At 38.0% G+C, this 17,550-nt stretch overlaps 1 protein-coding gene across 2 annotated transcripts in view; it reads left to right on the top strand.

Moving 5' to 3' along the window:
• LOC118745600 (43 kDa receptor-associated protein of the synapse homolog) overlaps nt 1-17,060 on the top strand; it is a 226,148-nt gene extending 209,088 nt beyond the window's left edge. For both annotated transcript variants that reach the window (XM_036479113.1, XM_036479114.1), the window contains exon 9: nt 15,219-17,060. In XM_036479113.1, coding sequence (XP_036335006.1) covers nt 15,219-15,651 — 433 coding nt within the window. In that variant the 3' untranslated portion in view covers nt 15,652-17,060. The remainder of the gene's footprint in view (nt 1-15,218) is intronic.
• Nucleotides 17,061-17,550: the final 490 nt, after the last annotated feature.

Below are 17,550 nucleotides of genomic sequence, written 5' to 3'. Positions count from 1 at the left end.
ATACATCGGTGAAAACTGCATTCAATTCCATGTTTTCGAGTGAAGCGCGTACAAATATACAGACAGACAAAGAGTCAAAAATTCCAAAAATTGTTTATTTGGCTTCTGTAGCTCTAATAAAACCCACCATATTAATTTTTCTTTAATATCTATAAGGACATCGGCCTGTTAAAGTTTTATTATAAGTATAGATATAGATTTCATTTATTTTATCAATTTAATACAATAAAATTTTTCAAACAGTTGGCAACCCTCCCTAAAAATATTTTCCTAAACCTCTTCAGTTTGATACCCATATTTCAATATTCAATTTTTCTAATAAATTAAATTAAATTAAAATTTTTAAACAGGTGGCAACTCGAAGAAAATATTTTTGGCTGTAAGTCTTCTTAAGCGTGTAGATATCAACTTCGTCGTAGGTATCATATCAAAGACATACAATTAGAAAAACTCTAAAGATACATGTCGCCTCGCCAGAAGAAGTTAAATATATGCACTACTGCGGAAATGGACGACACGCCATTTCTTTAAATGAAATTAATTGCTGCTATATGTATGTATGTACATTAGACTGCATCACTCCCCATACAAAAAAAATCGGTACTATTTTTCCATTGGAATTATAAAATCCATTATATTTTAAGACGACCGCCAAAATATTTCGGAAAAATATTAAGATTTAAGTGAGCTGGACCGATTTGAAAATACCTCCAAAAATGGAATTTTTTATGAATAAAAATAGTTTCTTAAAGATTTTTTTTTTCAAATTCCCCTCAAATGACAAAACGGTTTAAGCTTAAAATATTTGCATAAAAACATTTAAAAAAAAATTTAAAAAAAATTTAGAACGGAATCGTAATGATGAGATTTTTTATGCTGTTTTGTAACTTTTTTCAAAGATTGGTATAGGAAAAACTTGAAAAACTGAACCTATACTCTTTCGCTTTAGACTTACGAGGTGTCACTGGAAAGGTATTTCCTCACCCTTTTTATTTGTTTGCTAATAAACTCATTCAAATGATGGAAGAGAAAGGTAGGATGAACGAACGTCATTCAAAGTTGAATTAAGATGTGTTGGTATTCGAAAAAACAGGACGGGAGACGAATGACGTGTTTTTGGCCAGAAATAAAACCAGTGTGAAAATACTTTTCTACTGAGATCCCATAAGTCTAAATCAGAACATTTTTGGCCCAGTTATTCAAGTTTTTCGTAAATCAATCTTGGAAATAAATAAAAAAACAGCATCAAAAACCTCATTCTTACGGTTCCGTTAATACGATTTTTAAATATTTGTATGCAGATTTTTTAAGCTTAATCTAATTTGTCATCTGGGAGGACTTTTTTCAAAAAGTTCTTTGAGAAACCATTTTTATTCATAAAAAACTTCATTTTTGGAGGTATTTTCAAATCTGTCCAGCTCGCTTAACTCTTAATTTTATTAATTTAATTTTTCCGAAATATTTTGGTGGACGTCTTAAAATATAATACATTTTGTAATCCCGGCGGAAAAACCGTAACTTTTTATGGTGATGCAGTCTAATGTACATTAGGGTGTCAAAAAATTTTTTTTAGCTACACTATCGCAAGAGGTATCGAAATTTGCGTAGTTTTACACATGTTAAGAAAAAGGTAAAAAAGTTTTTCTATACTAAATGTGAGCAAACAACATTTTGCTGCATAGTCTTCTGTTCTCTTATCACTGCAAGTTGAATTATTTTAGTATCTCTTGCAAAATTTTATACATACAAGACTAAAAAGGATAAAGTAAATTTAAAAAAAACTTTCTAATGTACCATGCTTTTATAAATGGACTAAAATTAGAAAATAATATTTCTCAGTCCCATAGAACTTGTTTTGATAACTTTTGATTTTGAAATTTTAGCAAACGTCATTATAAACAATTTATGAGATTGAAAATGAAAAGCGTGGGGCGCATGTAATAGGCCTGATTTGAAATTGAAGAGTAATATATGTATGTATGTGGGTATATTAATAACGACCGCTTAAATTCGATCTCAAGTTTGTACTTTCGCTGTAGAAATTTTAGGTCTATATTATGTATGTAGTTTGAATATTGTCAATTAAATCTAATGCTTTGTATTGCATGCGCTCCACGTTTTTCGTTTTCAATCTCATAAATTGTTTATAATGACTTTTGCTAAAATTTCAAAATCAAAAGTTATCAAAACAAGTTCTATGGGACTGAGAAATATTATTTTCTAATTTTAGTCCATTTAAATTTATTATTTTATTAATTTTATTATATTCTTTAATATCTTTAATGTACAGACATCGATCTGTTACAATTTTATTATATGTATAGATGTTATCAATTGATTTGAATTGAAGGCGGTTAAAAAAAAGGATATTGGTTATGGATTAAAAACTAAAGAAAAGATAAGGAGGCTGGAAACCAATTTTAGAGCTATGTTTCCATGGAATTTTTCGTTTAGAATTGTCAGTAGAATACACCAGTCGGCGAAACAAAGTAGATAAAAAATTTGACCCGCCGTAATATAATAATAATAATAACAATAATAATAATCCCAACGGCTTTTACCCTCCATTCCCGCCCATCCGCACGAGGGGCACAGTCCGCATGACGTACGGAACCAGTATTTATTTGTAATTTTTGCGCCGAGTCACGATAGGCAGGAGTATGTTAAGTGTCGAGATCTAAAACTGTTCAGCTACAGAACTAAATACATCAGCCGATTTTATGTCTTTATTTTAATGATCCATTTATTGAGAGAGGACAGTATCGATTTCTTAATGCTGAAAAGCGGATCTGATATATCAAACGTGCTGGAATGAGAGTTAAAATCCTGGCATAAGCAACGGAGTGGGTCGTGCAATTCAAAATTAGTTTTACAAGCTTTCAGATATAGGGGACAAAAGTGTCTTGATACCCGGGAGGGAACATTAAGGCTAACTTCGTCAAGAAGAAGCGGACTTGAAATTGAGCCTGTTAGTAATTTAACTATAAAAATTGTACCAAGCATTTGCCTGCGGCTGGAAAGTGTAGGAAGATTAATAAGTTTTAATCGGCTCGTATAAGGTGGAAGGTTATATTGAGAATCCCAACGGAAATTACTTAAAGCAAAAAGTTGGAATTGTTTTTGAATTGATTCTATCTTATCTGAGTAAATTTGATACCTTGGATTCCAAACCACCGAACCGTATTCCAGAATTGGCCTAACTAATGTTGTAAACAGTGTTTTAGTGATATAAGTGTTACAAAATTCTTTTGACCATCGTTTCACAAATGCAAGTACACCTTTAGCCTTGTTGACTGTCACATTAATATGATTAAAATTAAGCTTAGGATCTATTGTGATACCATGGTCCACAAAATTGTACCTGTTCCAGGTTATGGCTACCTATTGTATAAGAAGCGGGATGAACAGGCCTTCGCGTGAAGCACATTACTTTACGTTTCTTAAGATTTTGAGGCATAAGAATTACTTGACACCAGTAAGCCATGCTGTTTAAGTCTGATTGTAGCAAAGACCTTTCTTTAATTGAAACGTACGATTTATAAAGCTTTACATCATCTGCATACATTAAAATTTTGGAAAATTGTATATCTGTAGAAATATCGTTTATAAAAAGCAAGAACAGAACCGGGCCTAGGTGGCTACCTTGAGGGACTCCTGAAGCAACATCAATGACGTCAGAGATAGTATTTTTAAACATTACCCTTTGTGATCTATCATAGAGGTATGAAGAGATCCAACGTAGAAAATTAGGTGGAAGACCAAGAAGTTTATAGATGAGCAACGAGTGGCACACTTTGTCAAATGCTTTACTGAAGTCAGTATATATAACATCAACAGTTTTGCTTTCACTAAATGCTTTTGAGATGTAGGATGTTAATTCAAGTAAATTTGTAGAAGTTGATTTGCCCTTGCAAAATCCATGTTGACTATATGAAATGCTATAAGAGATAGAATGCGTCAACTGATTTGTTATAATTGCTTCAAATAATTTAGGAATTGCAGAAAGCTTAGCTATTCCCCGGTAGTTCTCCACTGAAGATCTGCTACCGCTTTTTTATGAACGATTCCTTCCATATAGTTGGAAAAGCGCCCTCTTTAACGCTGTTAACGGCTCATATAGATAATCAGCACAATTTATAAGAATACAAGTAGGGATCTGGCCAGGACCATAACTGAAGGACTGATTTCAGATAAACTACTACATCATCGGGAGATATTAGTGGGATATTTATTGAGTTCATTGGACATAGTTTCAAAGGATAGTCAATGTGAGCATGTGAGTTAATGGAATAATTTGATTTAAAAAACTGAGGGAACATGTTAGAAATTGTTTGATTATCACTAGAGACGGTATTTTAATACTTCATTGCGGAAGGAAACCCACGTACATTTCGCTAGGAGTTTACGAAGTCATACAATTATTTGGGGTTATATATTATACGCCGTTTGATTTTACACAAGTAAATTTTATAACACTTTTTGTTTAATTCAAAAAACTTATGACGCAAACGTGAGTATTTTACATAGTATGAGTGTAAACCGGTTTTTTTGTGTAATCTAAAATAACGCGACTTTCTGTTTTTCAAATTTCTCAGTTCTTTAGTGAACCATAACTGTGTTTGTTCTTCAGGAACATACATGCGTTTAGGCACATGATTTTCAAATAATTTATGTAAAGTAAAGTTAAAAAGTGCAACGCTTTATTCAATATTTTCTTTATATGCAGGCCACGACAATTTAGACAGTTCTTTGTTAAGCATTTTAAAGTTGGCTTTCGAAAAATCAAAGCGAATATTTGGTTCGTATGCTTGGGTACTGCAATTTTTACCATCACTTATAACTTCGTACCTACCTTCATAGCAGGGTGGTAGATATCTTCGTGCAAAACTAGTGGATCACGCTTATTTACAACGGACTTAGGTGCATCATCAACATAAACAAGATCTAATACTTTACCAAACTTATTGTGAAGTACATTAACCTGAGTTAGGCAGAGTTCAGCCATCTCCTCTAAAAATACGTTGTTGCACGCACTAGACGCGAAAGTTACGATACCATAGGCAATGATGTTCCATGATATGCTTGGTAAATTAAAATCAAGGTATAAGTTCGTTAATTTAGTATTTAAGCCTCTTACATTTTGGTAATTAATACTTACTTGATTCAGTGTTATGACGGGGAATATTAGCTAAGTTATTTACTTTTTTGGCCCTGTTGCTCACTGATAAACAAAAAATTTTCAGGTAAAAGTGTCACCGTTATTGAAATATTTACATTTTTTCGAATTTAAAAAAAATCGTGCCTTTTCGTGTGTTTTCTTTAACTGCAACTACAAACCGGGCAATACTTAGTAAAATTTTGTATGTATTCCAGATAGTTACCTCTCCATACTCAAATGCAATGTAGTTAAAATATATTAAGGAACCATTATAAAATTAGGACTATTTCTGGATTTTTAACTTTTTGATATTTTCTTCCCCAAATTTGACTATCTCGGGTGAAAAAAAATGTACTGAGCTATAACTTTACATTACATAAAAAAATTGCTCATTTAATAAAGATTTCAGAAAGGTGCCACACTTACTGTTTCGAATAGAAAAAAAAAGTTATAGCCGCTTTTGTGGGTAAAGGACTGAGACACGCTAGAATTTATTTAATAGATTTAAATTGAATTTGCTCTTGTTACCGTCAAATGACATGCTAAATAGTACAAAGGTACATGATTACTTGCTTCTAACGTTATTTTATATTACTTACCGGAATTCGGACTAGAGTCTATAACAAGGGCTATATCTATCAATATTTTGTGTGAAGGATGGGTTCAGGTGAAATAAGATATACATGAGTTGTTTGAAGAAAAATTTATTCATTTATTGATAAAATATGCTCAAATTGGCGACCTTCTACTCTAATACAAGCTCGGCACCTTTTAAGAAAAGACGCTTTAGAGATCTTAAACTCAATTGGGCTATCTCAGCAGCAGCTCCATTTATTTGTTCCCGCAAATGCTCTTCGTTTTTAATTGTTTTTGAATAAATTTTGTCCTTAACACAGCCCCAGTAGAAAAAATCTAATGGAGTCAGGTCTGGCGATCGAGCGGGCCACGTGATTGGCCCGTATCGTCCAATCCATCGGCGAGGATAAGTTTCGTCTAAATGAGCTCTTACTTCAAGCCCGTAGTGAGCAGGGCACCCGTCATTTTGCAGCCATAGTCTTCGCCGCAGGTTTATTTTGTACCGGTACTGCGAACGATCTTCTCTCATTTCGTGAGGATTGTCTATCTGCCAACTGTGAAGGTTATGTAAATTAAAATAACCATCACGTTTGCATGACGATTCATCGCTCCAAATTATTTTATTAAAAATGTTGGGGTCTGATGCTTGCATTCGCAAAATCTAAGCCTCGACAGGTAATCTCTTTCCTGTAGAGCCTGAACACGTTGAATGTGGTAGGGATGAAATCGATGGTCTTTTAAAGCTTTGTGAACTGTAGTTTTTGGTACTCCCGTCCGTCTTTCCATCATTCTCACTGAAGTCGATGGACCTAGTTCCACTTCCTCTAACACAGCTTCAACATCTACCGTTGCAGGACGTCCTGTTTCGCCGCCACGCCTTCCAGGTATGCGACCTTAAAAAAGTGAAAAATGATAGTTAACAAGCAAGCAAACAAGAAAGGTGTAAAAATCACTTACCTTCATATATTTCTCTATGGGTCCGGGCGAATACTTCACGACCCGGATGTCGACGATTGGGGTATCGCTCTGCATAGAGTCTTTGAGCAGCTCTGGCATTACAGCAAGCTTCACCGTAAATTAGGTGAATATCCGCATATTCATGCGACGTATACTGCGTGTTATCTGTCATAGTATTAATAACACAATGTTCGAAGGGTCCAATTTCACAAAATCCACTTTCACTAATTCCGGTAAGTAACACAAAATAATGTCAGGAGCAGGTAATAATGTACCTTTGTACTATTTAGCATGTCATTTGACGGTAACAAGAGCAAATTCAATTTAAATCTATTAAATACATTCTAGCGTGTCTCAGTCCTTTACCCACAAAAGCGGCTATAACTTTTTTTCTATTCGAAACAGTAAGTGTGGCACCTTTCGGAAATCTTTATGAAATTAGCAATTTTTTATGTAATGTAAAGTTATAGTTCAGTACATTTTTTTCACCCGAGAGAGTCAAAGTTGGGAAAGAAAATATCAAAAAGTTAAAAATCCAGAAATAGTCCTAATTTTATGATGGTTCCATAATATATTCGGGAACTGCGGCATAACAGGTTACTTATTGAGGTAACACATAGAACTAATTATGCACTGAACGAACCAGCGGCCAGAGCTATACAACTAGCAAATCGGTATAGTAGCGTTCTTCATTTTAATAATAGCTTAAGTAAATTTAAATTAGAACTATTTTCTATCTTTAATTAGTCTGTACAAAAGCTTGTTCTTTTTAGACCGAATAAATAAATAAATAAATAAATAAATATAACTCGAATTAAAACAGCGGTCAGTAAGAAGAATGTTCCTATCGAGGAGCTGGGTTGCAGGTTAGATATTTTGGAAGCCTACTTCAAGCAGCCATTGTCGATTAGTACCAGCATACTTCGAATGTGTGCTCCAACTGAATGTGAGTCCCACGAGAAGGAAATGGCAGACATCGAGGATATTTACGTTGCAGCTAAGGCGAAAATAAAAGAAAAGCTGGCTGCAAGCCGGGTTGATGCCGAGGCAAGTGCGCTTAACGGTACAACGGCGGCGATTCCGCAATCGTTAATGAGGCGTCATATAAAACTACCAACATTCGATGGAAAATACTCGGAGTTTCCGAAATTTATGGCAATTTTCCATAAGATGGTGAATCAAGATGAAACCTTGGACGATTGCGAGCGGTTTTTAATTCTTAAAGATAATTTATCCGCACGAGCACTTCACTCCATTGATGAATTCGAGATTACCAGTTTAAATTATAAGAAGGCGCTTGACCGGCTGAGGAGTAACTTCGATAAAAAAATTTTATGTTCGAGGAACATATTGCGGCGTTATTTTCTGGGAAAATGGTGTCGGGCTCGGGCGATTTGCGGGAATTGATTGACTCTGTGAACACTCATTTAAACGCGATGCTGTCGTTTGGTTATTATAAAGACATAACTAATGCTATGATCATCTATCTTTTAGCAACGAAGTTAGACGAGGAATCCTTGGCAAAGTGGGAGGAATCCATCGACTATACAAGGCTATCCACTTGGGATGAATGCTCTGCAGTGTTGACTAAGAGATGTGAAAATATGGAGGCTCGAGAGACAAGAACAGCGCGCTGTGGCGAGAACGAGGACGATGGAACCAAAACGAGTCGCAAAGATAATCGCAAGGCGGTTGGTGTTAAGAAAAACGTTTTGGCTATAGAGAAGGTGGATGCGAAGTTTGTAGAAAGGACGGGCACAACGTAGAAAGCTACCGTAAATTTGAGGCTCAGAAGGTTCCGCAGAGGCGCAAAACGCCACGACATTTGAGGCTGTGCTTCGTGTGTGTCAAGCGAAACGGTGTATAGAGTGCGGTGGTGACCACCATAAAATGCTGCATAAAACCAACGTAGAGGTGAAAACGATCGACGCGCCAGGCACGACGCAAGCTGCTACGGTAAGTCAGGTTGCTGTACATGCTACGATGCAAAATGAAGGCGCGGATGTTATTTTGGCAACGGCGGTAATTGGTATCAAAGGGAGAAATGGACCGGAAATCCAAGCTCGTGCACTTTTGGATTCAGCGTCCCAACTAAATTTGATGTGCGAACCGCTTATGCAGAGACTAAAGCTTAAATGGACTTCATGCATCATGACAGCGCACAGCATTGCAGACAGTGGCAAAAATATTACCAGAAAAGTGCAAGCAAACGTCAAATCAAGGATTGGTGGTTACAAGACATCACTTGAGTTTTATGTGTTGCCGAAAATAACGTCGTTTAAGCCAGACCAATTTATGAATGCAGATGATTGGGGCATCCCTAGTAACATATCATTGGCAGATCCGAATTTCAAGAAGCCTGGCCGTATAGACGTACTTTTAGGCGCAGAAATCTTTTGGGACTTATTATCGGTTGGCCGAATTACGCTGAAAGCGAATCTCCCGCGATTGCAGAAAACTGTGCTGGGTTGGGTCGTGTCAGGTGTGACAAATCGAGCCGACTCCAATGAGAGGCTTAGGAGCAGCTTAATGATGACATCATCCAAGCAACCAGGTGTTGAAGAGGAACTGACTGCCCTAGTAGAGAAATTTTGTCTGATGGAACAGGTTGATGCAAAATCAGTGTTTCCGACAGCGGACGAGGCACTGTGTGAAGAGATTTTTATCAAAGAATCTAGACGTGATCATACTGGGCGCTTCGTGGTAAGGATTCCATTTAAAGAAAATGTCGCTGAGCTAGGCGGCTCAAATCAAGCGGCATTACGGCGATTCTTGCTCCTTGAAAAGAGGCTAAGGGATAATCCAGTAATCGGAAAACTGTATAATGCATTCCTAGATGAATATTTGGCGTTGGGGCATATGGCACTGGTACCAAGCGATTCCAGGGATAAGGTAAGGTACCTTGCACCGCATACGTTTGTGTTACGGCCGGAATCTACAAGTACTAAACTGCGGGTAGTGTTTGACTGCAGTTGTAAGACCTCATCGGGGCCCTCCTTGAATGATGTAATGTGCAAGGGACCCATTGTACAAGATGACTTGCTGGCGATCGTGTTGCGCTTTCGATGCTATAAGTATGCGATAACAGCGGATGTGACGAAAATGTATCAGCAAGCCTGGGTGAGTGAAGAGGATTCATTTTATCAATGTATACTGTGGCGGCCAACCCCAAATGAAGAGATTGAAGTATATCGCTTATTGACGATCACGTACGGAACGGCGTCCGCGCCATATCTGGCGACAAGATGTGTAAAGGCACTAGGTGAACAGTACGCAGAGAAGTTTCCATATGGTGCAAACAAAGTTTTATCAGATTTTTATATGGACGATCTGATATCAGGTGCAGACTCCGATGAGCAGCTAGAACATATTTACTCGGAGGTCAGCGAGATTTTAAGTTCTGCAGGGTTTGAGCTACGTAAATGGTACTAGAATAATAGTGAATTTTTGAAGAAAGTGCCATCGGATGACCAAGAGAAGCCACTGCGATTGAACGACGCCGAAATCATCAAAACTCTAGGCATTATATGGGAGCCCACTTCCGATGTGTTTCGTTATGATTGGCCGGAGCTTAAAATGGACAAACCGGTGACAAAGCGGATTGTGCTGGCGGAGATCGCGAGTCTGTTTGATCCTCTCGGTCTGATAAACCCCATAATCGTAAAGGCTAAGATCTTTTTGCAGAATCTGTGGATCTTGCCTTTGGTCAAAGATATACGAGTACCAAGATATATTTTGGCGAAAAATGGTCCTGCACGAGTCGAATTACACGGATTTTGTGATGCGTCGCTGCGGGCTTATGGGGCATGCGTGTACATTCGCACCGTAAACGAGCGGGACGAGGTTACGGTGGCGCTGTGGAGCGCCAAGTCCAGAGTGGCACCATTAAGAACTAAGTCGCTTCCACGATTGGAATTACTTGGGGCTGAATTATTGGCAAAGTTATTAACCAAAACCCAAGAAAACTTGGCAGTTTCGTTGAATGCAATTTATTTGTGGACAGATAGCGAAATCGTGCTAAATTGGTTAAGTAAGCAGCCATCGGAGTGGTCAATTTTCGTTGCGAACAGAGTGGCAACAATTCAAGAGAGGACGAAACATGCACTATGGAGGCATGTTCCAACCAAAAGTAATCCAGCGGATGTTATATCTCGCGGCGCATATGCAGATGAGCTAATCGAGACTTGTTGGTTTACTGGCCCAGCGTTTTTGAGACAAACGTGTGACAAATGGCCACCGAACAGATTTCGGAGCGACGCATCTGAAATAAACATAGAACAAAGGCGAGTAGTGGCAGTACCCATCGAGCATCGAAAAAATCAGGTGCTGCTCTGGTTGGAGTCGCATAGTAATTTTGGGCAGATACAGCGAAAAGTGGCATATCTGTTATACTTCTTTCGGCGCAAAACCAATCGCGAGACCTTGGTTATCAGCGATGATGATCCGATGCTGACAGCGGAGCTGTTGAGAGAAGCGTGGGTGCGCATCATGTACTGCATACCGCAGCAATACTTTGAAACGGAGATCAAACAATTAGCGCGAGGCAAAGAATTACCTCCCGCTAGCAAATTAAAAAACCTTAGTGTGTTCCTGGCATCGAGGTTTGGAGTTTCCATGATGCGTGTCGGAGGCCGGCTCGCAAGATCGCAACTGCCATATGAGGCTAAGTTTCCAATTGTGTTGTCCCCTCAGGGTATATACGATATCTACACGAAAGCGACATGCATGTGGGTACGCAGGCGTTGATGTCAATATTGAGACAGCAGTGCTGGGTGGTGAATGCGAGAAGGCTGGTAAGACAAGTCACCACCCAATGTTTGCTTTGCTTTCATTCCAGGCCCAAACTTTGTGAACAAATTATGGGGAATTTGCCAGCAAGACGAGTAGCAGTAACAAGGCCGTTTTACTCCACTGGTGTTGACTTTTTGGACCTATTCTCACCATCGTCCGACTTCGAGGAGTGCGCACTGTGAAAAGCTATTTGGCGATCATGGTTTGCTTTTCAACCAAGGCGGTACATATTGAGGTGGTATCCGACCTCAGTACAAAGGCGTTTATGGCAGCGCTCAAGCGGTTTGTGGCGCGAAGAGGCTTATATCACCACCTTTACTGTGACAACGGCACTAACTTTGTGGGTCCTCGGCGAGAAATGCAAGAGTGGAAACAGATGTTCCTCTCCCAACAACAGCAGCACAAGATAAGCGAGTTCTGCGCAGTCAAGGGCATTGCATGGCACCATATACCGCCGCGCTCCCCACATTTTGGCGGGCTGTGGGAGGCGGCGGTGAAATCGGCTAAATACCACCTTACGCGTACGTTGGGTAATGCACACTTTACGTTCGAAGAGTTGTGCACAATAACCACAGAAATCGAGGCGATTTTGAATTCGCGGCCGTTGTGCACATGTTCGGCCGATCCTAATGACGAAGAAGTGCTAACACCAGCTCATTTTCCGGTTGGTAGCACACCGGATGTATTAGCGGAACCACTACTAGAACCAGCAAAGGTCAGTCTTAGAGATCAATGGCAAAGTCTGACAGTCATGAAGCAGCATTTCTGGGCTCGATGGAGCAAAGAATACCTGCAGGATATGCAACGCAAAGCGAAGTGGATTAAACCGCAACGTAATTTGGCAGTAGGTAGTGGTAGGGTTCTGATGCTTAAGTCGACAGTTGTTATTTTTGATGAGATATAAAGAAAAATCTAGAAACAAAGATTGACTTCTTGGCGGAACTACAACTAGTATCTATGTAAATATGTCGAAATTGATAGTTTTTTTAAACAAAAATCGTTTAAAATCAGCTCTGTAAAAAGAGCGGAAAAATTTAAATTTCCAACAAAAAAACTGGTTATTGCAAACACAAATTTTTTTGGAATCCCTTGTTCGAGGTTCTCGATATCCTCATCCTAAAACTGCGGCAGTAGTCTTTCCCTGCAAAACCCTATTCTTCTGGCATGTATCCCCATTAAGCATTCAAGGAAATCAAGATCCTTGAACCTCTTAGATGTGTTGTATGCTCAAAGCCAAAATTTACAAGATGGTAGTGGTACTACCGCATTTATGGCACAAAGGGATGTCCTACCCTTGCCAAGTCGAAATTACCCAAAATATCTTCCCATTCGTTACCTGAGGGAATCCGTCTATTGAAACTATTGTCAAATGCTATAGCTGTAATAGAGTAGTCTAGTTCCTCAAGAGTTTTTGGACTTGTACCCCATTTTGCAATGTGTTTTATGCCTGTCAGTAGTTTGCAGTCTGCCATATACCGGGAGGAGATTGTGCACTTAGTTGGTGTAGAAGGCAGAGATCCCGTAATAGGCATGAACGCCACCCCATATGCCTTGATGAATTTCTACCTTATCGAATATTCATTCAAGCAAATCCTTTATAGTGTGACATGGTAATACATGATTGAATGGAACACTGCGGTATACACAAAGTTTGAATTTTTTTACCTAGGGCAAAGACCAGGTATTACCTGGCGGGTAAGCTCAGGAAGGTGAAGTATTTGTCTTCGCCCACCAGACTCAATAGGACAACATTTAATGAGGGGAGTTGGAACTGGGTAATTTTATTTTTATTCTTAAAAAGAATTCTAACTGCCTTTTAGTGATGAGCGATGTTTCACTGTCGGTTATTTTTTCACTGTGAATTAAAAATCGTTCATGAAAATTAGCTGCTAGTCCAATAAAGCAGTGATTCGCGATTTTATTTTATTTTATGTTAGTAGTGAATTTTCTACCTTCTTACTTTGTGTGGTAGGTACTTTTTATACCTTTCATGAGCATGAAATGGTATTATAACTTTGGTCCGATGTTTGTAAGTACCAGAATAAAAAGAGATAGACCCAATAAAATGTAGACTTATATGATCAGAACGTCGAGCTGAGTCGATTGAGCCATGCCCGTCTGTACGTCTGTCTGTCCGTATGTTTGTATGCAATCTAGTCTCTCAGTTTTCGAGATATCCTGATGAAATTTGGTAAGTGGGTGTATTTTTATATTGTATTAATCATTTATCGGAACCGGAAGAATCGGACCACTATAACATATAGCTCCCATACAACTGATTGTTCAGATATGAGACTTTTCGTTATAACTCCTCCATTTATGTAGCTAAGAACATGAAATTTTGCAATACTTCCACCCATTATCAACAGAAAACTTGGAGTGAAAATTACAAAGATCGGGTCACTGTAACCTATAGCTCCCATACTACTGATTGTTTAGATATGAGATTTATCGTTATATCTCCTCCATTTAAGTAGCTAGTAACATGCAATTTTGCACTGTTGTCCCTCATTATCAAAAGAATACTTTCAGTGAAAATGGCGAAGATCGGGTTGCTATAACCTATAGCCTCCATACAACTGATTATTCAGATATGAGATTTTTTACCATAGCTCCTCCATTTATGCAGCTAGAAACATGAAATTTCGCACCGTTCTACTCATTACTAACAGAATACTTTCAGTGAAAATTACAAAGATCGGGTGACTATAACATATATCTCCCATACAACTGATTGTTCAGATATGAGAATTTCGTTATAACTCCTTCATTTATGCAGCTGGGAATATGAAATTTCGCACTATTTCCACCCATCATCAAAAGAATACAGTGAAAATGGTGAAGATTTGGTAGATATGAGATTTTTGTTATAAATTATCAATTTATGCAGCTAGAAACATTAATTTCGCACTATTTTCACTCATTATCAATAGAAAGTTTACAGTAAAATGAACAAAGATCCGGTCGCTATAACCTATTTATTGCCTCCATACCACAGATTGTTCAGATACCAGTTTTTCGATATATCTCCTTTATGTTGGAAGCTAAACCCCTTTAAATTGTGTTACCGGTTTACATACCGATCACACGGCAGTTAAAATCACTTAGTTTGGTGCTATATAAGGTATATCTTTCATACCTTTGATTGTTTAGATATAATTTTTTATATATGTATCTCCTCTATATAAGTATGTATGCCGTGAATATATACATTTTTTCAAATGCAGTAATCTGTTAAAGTAATATTTTCAGATGTTCATGAAAGGTATGAAGCCTTCGGCATAGCCGAAGACAGCGCTGCTCTTACTTGTTTCTATTTATTGTGCTTTTGTTAGTAATTTTTTGAATTTTCCTAAAATTACATTACAATTAAACATGATCCACCATGTGTGAAAACTTGGCTTGAAGGCCTGGCTACAAAAAACTTTGGCGGTGCGTTGGCGTCTCTTTCACATCAGCCCGAGTAGTTATAGCGGTTTCAGTACATTTGGTGGGTGTTATATATTATAACGGGTTAATGTTATCCTTTTGTATTGTAGTTTACGAGCAAGGGCAAAAATTAAGGCTCAAAAACTACAAAAGTCAAAAGTAAACTCAATTTTTTTGCCACGTTAACTTTATGATAATACAGCTCTTGAAATGTTTTACAGGTCATCATAAAGTATTTTTCTAAATTTCTCATTTAAATACAAAATATTTTTTCAGTATACATGTATCTTTCTATACTTCCTTGCAGGTGTGCCCATGATCTGTTGCGACGCCGCGAAAAGGGCGCCTCTCGCGCATGTCCAGCGTGTAATAAACTATTGAATTCACGCCTTCATCTCTGTGGGAGTGAGAGTGGTACTGGTCCGGGTGACGGCAGTGGCTCTGGCTGTAATGCCAAAGGAGTTGGCGCTGATCGTTTATTGTCTGTCGATACGGTTGACATTCTTCCACCACTTTGCACAGCGAACGGTGGTGTAGTCGTCGGCAATCCCAACGAAAAAGCAATCATCTGCAATGGTCTGAGCAGTATAGCACCAAATATCGATAGTACCGCATTAATGTTGACTGCGAATTCATCACCAAAGCCATTATATCGCAGCAATTTGTCATTGGCATCACTGAGTTTGCGTGCTTCAAGTTTGACCATTGACAACTCACGAAATGCCACTTCGTCGGTTTAAAAGAAGCCCTAACCTTGTTATAAGTAGATTGGTATGTCATAAAAATTTATTGTGACCCATTCAGCAGTATATCTAACGAATTCAACAAACAAAACAAGTATAAGTACTACACGAAGATAATTATATTTACATACAAACATATATATGTACAGGAAACAATTACTCTGTAGTGGGATTGGGTATGAAAAATGCGGTCAATATAGACTTAATTTTGCAGTGATAAAGGGGCTGAAGAACCGTGTGAAGGTAGACATAAAGTGAATGTTCAAAACAAAGTACCTATAGCAATCAATAAACAAAAAATTTAATGATTGATGAAGCGAAAATTTGGGAAAACAAGAGGGAGAGAGATACCAGCTTGCATCCGAAATCCTAATCCAAGTACAAATGCTAATTTGAATTTCTTGATGCCTATGATCAAAGGAAGTATGAACCAAACATTTTATGATACTAAACCTAATTTTCATTAAACGAAACGAGATGCAATTATGTTGCTCTAAAGTGTATAACTCTCTTGGTAGGTTAGGTCAGGTTCTGGTGGATGCCCTCATCCAGGTTCCGGAGGGAGTACTCTTAGGCCTAAGTGGGTCGGTTGCGGTGAAGTTCATTCGACTCAATGTTGATTCCGCCCAGTTAACTTGAAATAGAACCAGTCAGTTTTTATTATAACGACGCGCCTTGGACAGACACTCGAAAAGGTACTGAGGTAGACGCCGCCGCCAACGTCTGACTAGACTCGATAACTTAAAAAAGTGTTCGCTGCTCTCGAGTTTTTGTTTGCCACGACAGCTCCGACAGTGTTAACCCACACGCTGGATTTACAGATCAACTTTGACTTCCCAGCTCCAGGCAAGTTATCTTAGCCTGGGCTTTTACGATGGTGGCATTTATCCCCTCTTCGTGGAACTAGTTTCTGGTCAATTTATCGATTGACCTGATATTGTCCTTTTCCCAGTTCCCCATAATATCTTTATGACCTGCCAGTACGAGTAAAGCATTTCTTGGTACCATGACATAACCCCGAGGGACATCACCCCAATTTTAAATTTAGAACTATGTCACTCCTTATATAGTGGCAAAAAGTCAATTTTTTTTACTTGGGGTTATGTCACTTCTTATAAAGTATCATAACCCCAACTGGGATAATGTTCCTTTTGAGCCTAAATGAAAAACAAACAATAAGATCATATAAAAATACGTTCAAGAAATTTTTGCCTCGAAGTTCTCGCGGTGAGACTGTTTTCGGAAGCTAAAGTCGGTATTGAGCAGTTGAGTGTCTTAACATCAGTAGCGTTCTTTAATTTGTTCAGAGTTTTAGAGTCGCTGAAGTAATGCTTTTGTGCCCCATATTCTTTTTATTACCGATAGTAGACTCGTAAACGTATAGAGTACAGTACGCTTTGTCTTGGCAGCAGTGTTGATATTTTAAGTACAATTGTGCTTTTTTCAGTACAATTAGTTTTGAATATTTCTAAAGTACAATTTACTGTTTTTAAGTACAACTTCAACATCAAAAATACTTTTCTTACAAAATTCTGAAATCTCTGCCGCACTTTGATTATCAATACGTTCTCATTTAAGTAAATACACATATCTACATTTCATATTTGGTACAAAACGAAATTCTGAGTTGTAACTTTGAAAGTAAACGTGATTGTGACGGGCGCGTTAGTGTTGAGCGTTGTGGTGATTGCGATTTTTTATCACCGGTGGATGAAATATTCCTCGTCGCGATTTATTTTGAAAAAATCTTTGGAAATGCAGTTTACCTAATGAAGGTGCAGCAGAAAATGAAGTATGTAATTGAATAATTCGGGGATTGAAAGTAAACAATTTTACGTAAATTTCATGCGTTGAAACTATAAATTTCTATTGTGGGCTTCCATTTTAGTGTTACTG

This window comes from Rhagoletis pomonella, unplaced genomic scaffold, assembly GCF_013731165.1.
Source record: "Rhagoletis pomonella isolate Grant_MI unplaced genomic scaffold, Rhpom_1.0 Rhpom_scaffold_00009, whole genome shotgun sequence".
NCBI classification, from domain to species: domain Eukaryota; kingdom Metazoa; phylum Arthropoda; class Insecta; order Diptera; family Tephritidae; genus Rhagoletis; species Rhagoletis pomonella.
Note: the sequence above shows the minus strand (reverse complement) of the source record. Positions and strands in the feature narration are given on the sequence as shown.